Source organism: Melospiza georgiana, chromosome 9 (assembly GCF_028018845.1).
Source record: "Melospiza georgiana isolate bMelGeo1 chromosome 9, bMelGeo1.pri, whole genome shotgun sequence".
Taxonomy (NCBI): domain Eukaryota; kingdom Metazoa; phylum Chordata; class Aves; order Passeriformes; family Passerellidae; genus Melospiza; species Melospiza georgiana.
Window position 1 is genome coordinate 24,099,827 of NC_080438.1, and position 9,296 is coordinate 24,109,122.

Below are 9,296 nucleotides of genomic sequence, written 5' to 3' on the forward strand. Positions count from 1 at the left end.
GGATTTAGTACAGTCTCTAAAATATTGAGGGGATACTTTCAAGACACAGAACTGCCTACTTGAAAGCAATACTTTTCCTGTGTTCCTCATAACTTGACTTTTATTAAAATGGAAAGAGGTTAGAAAATAAATGTAAGATTTGTTTCCTTTTTCTCATTCCTTGGCTCACTAAGTCTGATGAATATTGCTTTGCTCTATAAAGGCAGATTCTTCTCTGTTTTATATATTGGAGATACCTGTGTCTCCCAACAAGTGCCCCAATGGAAGAGTTCGGGTAGCAGCAGCAAGTAAGTTTAATTAAATCTGGTGGAAACATAAAGCATTTGTTGCTATTATGCTTAATTATGTTGATACAGCTAAGTAAACTGCCAATGACTGAATTCCTAGCTTTTTGCCCCATCTTAGCTAACTCCCATTTTGCAGGCATACCCAAGCATGAAGAACCTCTGGACTGGAATTCATGTGGAAGGCTTCATAACTTCCACACTAACTGAGCCTAGGAAAAGAAGATATCAGATTCATTTCTTTTTCTTTTTTTACAATCTTTTCTCTGTGTGCTACTAGGAGTTTCTGGGGATGGTTCAGTGTTTTCCCTGGCTTCAAAGGACTCTGGAATGGATACAACACACAGGATTCAGCCTGTCACTTCTAACACTGCTACCCACTGGTATGGGCTGAAATCCTGATTTTGAGGAAGTCAAGAATAAAACTCGCTTTTGACATCTCCAAGACTCTTCAACCCTTCAGCATTGTTATAGTGCCTGGATGGAGATGATCAGCAGTGGTCCACTGATAATAAATCTAATTTTTACAATCTTTCAGGGACGATGATTTCTTCAGGCATAACTGGCCTATGGGAGTCTATGTATGATGAGAAATGGGGTGTCCAGTACTATGCTAAACAACTCTCAGAGTGGAAAATCTTGGGTCTTTGATCTCATTCAAACTAAAAATACTTTTTCTAATGAGCCTCCTCAAGCCATACAACATCCACTTCAAAATGCTGAGCACATGGTTTTAATTTAAAGTTTTTACCAACTTTCATTTATATTGTGCTAGAAGTCCTGAAATTACTTGCACCAGAAGCTCTAAAATATTGGAAATTGAAATGTGAATGACTGGTGTTGGAATAACTAGTGATAAAAGCAGCAGACATGAGTGTGAATTCCTGCGTGAGCTTCTGACAGATACTAACCAGGTCACTTGTCATTCTCCATGCCTTTAAATGATAATTAGATCAAATAAACAGTAACAATTATACAAAATAACTGTATTGTTCCATTGAGCACCAGAAAAAGCAAATTCATGGAGGTGTTGAGACACCACAACTACTAGCTGTTGTGATGGATACAACCAGTCTTACAGTTTAGTTGCATGTCTGTTCCCACTCTGCACAGAGCATAGTCTTGCTCCAATTCCAGCCCAAGAACTGAGGTATTAAGTTCAAACACTGATATGTGCAGTTTTAAGCTCTGCAGGCACCAGTTTAATTTCTGGTGTCTCAAGCGGGATGGAAACTATAATGCTTTTGGGGTTACAGAAGGAGTATTAAGTTCAACAATTGTTGCAATGCTCAGAAAAAAATGTCTTAGTAATTGCAACCTAGAAATAATTTGAGATATTCTGAAAGATACTGAAATTGTGTCATCAGCCTACAGTGCTTTCTGCAGATTTTAAGTATAGTGGCATTGAGCATCTGTACTGGTTGCCTACCTGGAAGAGGGATTTGGGAAAGTTGAGAACACAAGGCAGATATGTTTCCTTGCAAAATGGGGCTCTTCTAACACTGACCCTTGAAAGTTAAAACCAATGAAGTTTCTAAAATACCAATCATTGCTGAAAATGTCCATTTTTTGCTATAACTTAAACACTGTCCTCTGAGGATGCCAGCTTACAGTCATTCATCCAAGCAGGCAGGGAACCTCACTAATAAGACCAAAAGATTAAAGAAATCACACAAAGTTCCCATGGTTTAAGCAGTAACACTGTGATTTCTTCTGCCTTTTACTTGTCTCATCAACTCCTAACAACAGTGAAAACATTAATAAGGGTTTGCAGTGTAAAGCATAGCACAGGGGAAACCTGTTATTTTACAGTATGTCCCTCTGAAGTCCCTAAATATGCTTTGCCAGGAGCCCTGCCACTGATCTGCTCTCTGCAGGAGTGCAAAGTGAGTGAGTGCCCTTGTGTAAGATCATTTCTGGCCTTTGCAATCCAGGAACCTCTGACTTGCCCAAATTATGTGGGCTGCCTTTATAATGTGGATTGCTACTCACTAGGGAGCTGAGGGGAGCTGTTAAAGACTTTCTGAGAACTGTAGGTTGCACTATACTTCAAGTGGAGGATTTTAGGGTCAATGGTTTATTCTGTTTATAAGCAAAGCACTCTAGGCCTGAAGGCGGATCCTGACTGCTGCTGCAACAGCATCAGAAAGTGACAGCAAGTAACAAACAGATTGAAAATCACCACTGTGAAAACACCATTTACTAAACAGGGGCTAACCCAGTATCTACTGGGTTAGCAGCTCTGAGGTGGCAAACACACACAGGAAAAAATGGCACGATTCTGTACGATTTGACTTCTACACACTAATAAAGTTAAGCTGCCCCAGGTACAGTAGGGACTCCCCTGAGTGTCTGTCACACTGTTTTCTGGGGATTTTGCCCTTTTAAGAACGATCTTACAAAGATATAATTTCTACCTAATACCAATTACAGGCAGCACCCATAATTTTGCAAACAAATCAACCTCCAGACCTGCTCATGGGAGGCAGGTACACCTGCCTTGGGCTTGGATGTTACCAAGGAGGGTGTGAAGGATCAGAGGGAAAAGGAGAGCTCATACCTGACCAGTAGCACAAACACTACCGGCAGTTCTGTACACAATAAATAAAACAGATTAACTGCCAGCTGCCCCTCGAGCCATCCTTAGTGACTGGCTGCTTTCTTAATAGCCATCAAATGCCTGGGTGAGCCTTCCAAGGGGCTGTGGGGCAGAAACACACATTCACTGGCTGTACAGATCAACACCTACATGCGGGTATGGCTGTAAACATCAGCTGCTGATCCTTTCAGGTGTTACTGCCACTACTGTCATTTTAATACTTGCATAGTTTCATCTTCAACGGCTCCCCGGTGAAGACATAAAGCACCTCCCACTAGTTATATGGAAGAATTTCTATTTTTGCTATACGAATTTCTACCCCGAGGTTAATTTTGCTGGGGGAATTTTTTTACCCTGGGGCATAAGAGGGTGAAGGGAATGATAGTTTAACAAAAGCCAGCAAGCTGAAAACTATGTGCACTATGTATAGCTGTGTGAAATCAAACTCTTTAACAACATTTCTTTCAAAACATTCAGCAATCAAAACAGGTAATGCTGTTTTTGATGACTCCTGATCTCTTCACAAAGCCTGAAATTCTATGAAAAGCAAGAAGATGCCATTTCTACTAGGCAAAAACCACTTTTATTTCAAAAATTTTTTAAAAATCAGTAATATTCCCTCATATAAACTATGCAGACTATCAAAAGTCAGCTAGCTCTGAAACTGAGCCCTTTAATGCAGTTCAGAAAACTTTGAGCCCGGATCTTTCATTAGGACAAATAAGTACACTTCTCTTGAAGTCAGTTACACTGGTCCTGTCAGCTTGGAGAATCCCAGCTTTGTGATCACAGACATGTTTAGTTTTTCAAGAGGACAGGGCAGATTGAATAGAGTCCAGGATGTGGCCCTGGCTGTATATTACTCTGTATATTACTGTTTTGCCACTGAAGGTCCAGCTTCGAGGCTGCAGAGCTGTCAGTGACCAAACATGATGGACCACCCATCGGCCTTTTATTAACCAGCACTTGTTCCCCCCTCTAATCCTATCACCAGAGTAATCAAAGCTGCCATGTCCCAGGGTTTGATGGAACAGCAGGACCTGGGAAATGAAGACTGATTTTGTTAACAAAGTCATTCCTGCCCCATGAATGCTGTCTCATTGGTAGAAAGCGGGGAGATGAGGTTTATTTGTGCAGAGAATGAGGCGGCAAAGAAATGAAAGGGGGAGAATGGTGAAGTGTGAAGTTTAATCTGGCGCAGTCTGAGGTTTCTTTCTTTGAGGCCGTCTCTGATCCAATCAACACTGGTTTGATATTTAACATCTCCCCCTGCAGTTGGAAATGATACCAGCCAGAGGAGACCAGAGTCAGAGCTTCCCAAACAGCCAAAGGGGAGAGAAGGGGGTGCTGGCAGCTCCTCACCAGCCTGACAGCTTCCCCACCAACAGGCTGGCAGGAAGCTGGACCCTGACACAAAATTTCCCCTACAAACACTGGGATTCAGGGAATCTGCTATGAGCTGAAGGCAGACTGTCCCTGAGGAGAGCAAGCTCGGGATGGGATGGGGAAGGGATTTTAGTTCTAATGTGGAGGAAGGGCTATGAACGCTGTCTGGGACTGTGGATCCTGCTGAGAAGCAAGATCAAATACAAGCAAGACATGTCACCCACCTCCCCAGGGAACAGCAGTTTGGGTAGGGCAGTAAGATCCCCCCCTTGCTGACTGTACAGACCTTCAGTGGGGACACACTGCAATCACTCCAGGGTGATGGGGGTCCCAAGACAGCCCTGGGCCATCAGGGAGGATGCACCAGACCTGAGCAGCTGCAGGAGCCACCCTCACAATTCTCCTTGCTCCAACAATAACCTGGGGAAAGCTTCCCATCATAGACCCACATGAGGGTCCCAAAGAGGAGAGAGAGCTTAGCCCTAATCCCAGCTGGCACTCAGAGAACACAGGGATGAGCCCTCACAGCCAGTAGTGGCTGCAGTGCCTCTGCCAGGATTCCACAAGAAGGCCTGGAATGTCATCTACCCCTCACCAATACTCAGCCGTGGCCAACTTGATTTTGCCCTTTTCTGGCCACTTTCTACATAAACATCAGTGCTGTCAGACAGACTTGTCTGCTTCCTCTTCTTCACTTGCCTCAGCCCTTTCTGTCCCACCTCCCATGAAAACCCTGAAATTTCAAATACCAAGGAGCAGTAAAAGTTCAACCTGACCCAAGCCTGCTATCAATTCCCATGCATCCAGGCTCCCAACACTGCCTTCTGCTGGGATTCAGACACCTTGACACCAGCTCAACCATATCCAGGGCCCGGACTTTGAGTGACCAGCAGCTGCCAGAGTCCCAGGAGAAGGGATAACACTTCCCCCCAGGATCCAAGCAGGAGGCAGGAGGATGGGAGTGATGTGGAAAAGCAGCAGGAAACACTGTGCAAGGGTTTTAGGGTGAGCAGAGCATCAAACTACAAAGTTTCGGGGTTTACAATAGAAAACAATGCTCCCTGCCCTACCTGCAGGAGCTGGCTCTCCAGGAAGCAGCTAATTATATGAGCCACCTTAATCTTTTTATCCGGCTAAGACAATCAACATTTGCACAGAACGTTTCAAAGATCGTTCCTGGCCAAAAATGCAAGTGTATCCACTTTCTTTCAGAGCAGATCAAAACCAAGTACCACACCAGGACCACTCCTAGATTTCCTCCTCCTCACGGTATCAGATTAACAGATTTGGTGCATGTAGTCAGATTAAATATTTGCAGTAGCACAAAGCCGCCTTTGAGGAGAAGAAGTAGGGAAAAAAAGCTTTTTTTGTCTTTTTTTAAAATTTGCTTAGGGCAAAAATACTGGACTTCGGGGATGTGGGAAACAAAAGCATTGACATGATTCAGCAAGGCTCAGTCCTAAAACCTGAATTCTGAATGCAGAAATAATGTGCAGTGTTCCTGTAATAGTAATGCTGAAAACAGGTAAAAAACCGCTGATGCCCTTAGCAGATTTGGGACTATAATTTATCACAGATGTTCTCATCAAACTGTGCAAACACCCTGCGAGACAAAAGCTGCTCAATTTCTGATTTCCATTTTAGTGGCTTTTAATTACGTGTTGCTTAAGGAAGGCTCCAAGACCTGGAATTGGGAGGTGAAACCTTGCAATACTAATCCACTCCACTAAATTAGCACAGTAATACACCAAGCAGTAGGACTGCCAGACGGTGTGATAACATTACAAATTACTATTGTTAAACAACTAGCCAGGTGTCAGGATGCATGGAAATCTAGAGGAAGCAAGAAAATAAATATCTGGTTTGTTTTGTTTAATTTTGTCTCCTGTTGTTCTGGTGGCCTTGTTCCCAGAAAAAGCTTCAATCTAGGAAAATTCCTCCTGAACACTGATCTATTTCAGCAACTTTGTCAATTCTCTCTAACAATTAAAATGGAATGTATTCTTTTAATCAGCACAAATGTTTTGCATAAATGACTGTCCTTTGCTTGCCAATAGCAGTAATACCTTTACTGTTCTTTTTTAGATTATTTTTGGAGCAAAATGAATGGGAAATTTTTGTTTCTATTTAAAAGTTGGACAGAGAAACAATTATGGTTAAGGGCAGCAGTGAGTTTTGCACTCTGTCCCTTTTCCTTTCTCTTTGCTCACTCTCTCTGGAAAGAAAAAAACGTAGCATGATTCACATTTAAAAAGCTTCCAAGTGGTACAATTTTAACCAGGTGCTTTCATGTGCTTGACTCTAATGCCATTTTTGACCTAATACAACCAAACACTATAGGATGACTGGAATGGTTAATTATTTTTACCTCACCTTAAAGAAGGGGCTCAACAGAGAGGACAGGCAATTAAACCTTTCAGACAGAATAGTGTAAAACGAATTCCTTGATTTGGATGTGTGCTAAATAATGCAAAGGTCCTGAGGGGCTTTCTTCTAATTATTTTTGTTGATAAACAAGAAAATACATTCAAAAGTGTATGGAAAAATCTGCTCTGAAGGCTGTATGCAGAGTTAAGACTCCTAGTTGAAATATAGATGAACCAAATGTTAGTGAAAGCCAGACTTTTTCCCCTTCAAATAGCTCCTACTGGACTTCAGGGGAGCAGGGGGTGAAGGCACTCTAAGGACATTTTAATCACACCAAAGATTAGTCCTTTAATCCTTATTCCCCCACATCACCAAGAATTTTTTTGGTCAAAGTAGGACAGTAAGATAAGGCTGGAAATAGACCGATCCAAAACTAATGACAAAAAGCAGGTTAAGAATGAAATATCATAGCAGTAACTGACACCATCTTAAATCTCCCCCGGATTATTTGTTTTCTTCCACACACGTTCATTTCCTCAATTTCTAGTAAATCTCATTTCACGTAAACAGTTCCACAAAGCAAAGTCAATAGGTGTTACTGTGTTCCTCATTAATCCACTGAAATGAAATAGATCTCATGGCTTAGTGTTTGGCTGTTTAAAGCTAAATCCATTGAAAGAATTCCGGAGTCCAGTTACACCAATAACTTTTGTTTCTTAACCTACATCCTTTTCTGTTTGGTGAAATTTACCTGCTCTAAAATGAAATAAACCCATGCATATTGCACACTCAATTTCCCCCAGTACAAAGGCAACATGACTTTGTTTTGACCCGGAATGACCACGAAAAAGACGACTGACAGTTTGCATGCACTTAAATCAATCTGAACAATGTGGAAATTTCTATTTTCATTGTTCATGCTTCATCCTCTTCCTGACAAGTACACAGAGCTGCTTTACTTCAAAACAAACAAACAAACAAAAAAATCACTTTTTGCCCAGCTCCGGGACAGGATGGGAAGCATGTAAGTTTCCCTCACAAGTGGCAGGCAAGCTGACACATACATTCACACCCCGGACATTTGCCTCTCAAATAAACTACACACGTGATAGACACGCAGCACTCCCCACGCACATCACGGCGGTTCCGCAGGCAGAACGGATCAGCACGATGGAGAACAGGCAGCCCAGTACAAAAGCTGCTGAGGCCCACGAGTGACCACTCCGCTGCAGCAGGCTTGGGGTTCACCCCCATCAGCTGATGGAAGTGCAAGAACACCCCCCATATCCTGGGATAAGACACGAGGCCCAGAAGCCTCCTTACCTGGGAGAAGTTGAGCCCATTCAGCGGGTGGCACTGCTCCTCCACCCGCTCCACCGCACCCGTCTTCTTCTTCATCCTCTCGGCCTCCTGGGCGAGGTAGAGATCGAGCACCGGCACCCCTCTGGAGCGGATGTCCGTCTCCGTCAAGGAGTTCACCATGAGCATCACCCAGACGGGCCTCTTGCGCTCCCAGTTCCCGGCGATGGCGTTGAAGAGGTAGTCGGCATAGAGCCCTTTGCCCCGCTGGTCCGGGGTCATCCAGTGGGGCAGCATCAGCTTGATGTAGTCCAGGTGGCGTTTGAGGCGGCGGTACAGCTCCCGGGGCAGCACGTCCTGCAGGTTCTCCCCGTGGGGCAGCATCTGGCAGCTGGCCAGCCCCGAGATGGTGTACGGGTCCGTCAGGTCCAGCTCGAAGTACACGCTGGAGCTGGCGTGGAAGGCGGCCTTGGAGTTGTCAGGGATGAAGTCCCAAACTCGCGTGTAGGGCACGTGGATGGTGCCGAAGAGATAAGCGGGGGGTTCACGGCGAATGGTCCAGAGGAAGGAGTTGAGCTCTCCTTGCTGCGGGGAAGACAGAGGGGCTGCTCAGTGATGGAGGGGCACAAAGGAAAGAGACAGCGATGCCACCCTCAGGGCTGCCCGCAGGGCAGGAGGAGCGGACGTCCCGCTTCCCCCTCTCCTCCTCGCACCAGCCCCACGCGGGCTCGCAGCGAGCAAAGCCCACGGGCACTATGAGGCCCGCGTGGGGCTGGGTCCCGCCGTGACCCCCCGATTGCGGCGGGGGCACGGCCCGGGCCCCTCCGCGGGGCACACGCGGGGCAGCGCCGCCACACCTGTGGGGGCCACGCGCGCCCGCGTGCGCGGAGCGGGGTTGGGGGGGGGGGGGGGTCCCTCCGCGCGCCCCCGTCCCGCCCGCGCCCCGCGGCCCCCGCGCGCCCCGCGGACACACGCGCATCCCCCGCGGGCCGGCGCGCCCCCGGCCCGGCCCGGCCCGGCTCACCGAGCGGGGCAGGTCGCACTGCCCCGTGTCCATCTGCTCCCGCCGGGCCGCGGCGTCGGGCAGGAACCCCCCGAAGACGAAGCAGATCAGCGTCAGGTTGAGTTGCATCCCGCTTCCTCTCGGTCTCCTCTCTCTCCTTCCCAGATGAGCCTTTTTGGATTTCTAGGATCTTTTTTTTTTCCTCCCCCCTCCTCCTGCTCTTCCCCCTTTTTTTTTTTTTTTTTAGCCTTTTTTTTTATTCAAACAAACTTTGCCAGTCCCATCTGCATCTGACAAGTGCAGGGGGAAGGACTGGCTGCCCCCTCCCTCCCATGCTCTCCCCCCTCCCGCCCTTTCC

General features: G+C 46.1%; 1 protein-coding gene across 1 annotated transcript in view; it reads right to left on the bottom strand.

The window, feature by feature from the left end:
• The window catches only part of TRABD2B (TraB domain containing 2B), a 258,325-nt gene extending 249,258 nt beyond the window's left edge, over window positions 1-9,067 (bottom strand). Inside the window, exons 1-2 of the mRNA XM_058030443.1 lie at window positions 8,960-9,067; window positions 7,960-8,520 (exon numbers count right to left, since the gene is read on the bottom strand). Coding sequence (XP_057886426.1) covers window positions 7,960-8,520; window positions 8,960-9,067 — 669 coding nt within the window. The remainder of the gene's footprint in view (window positions 1-7,959; window positions 8,521-8,959) is intronic.
• Window positions 9,068-9,296: the final 229 nt, after the last annotated feature.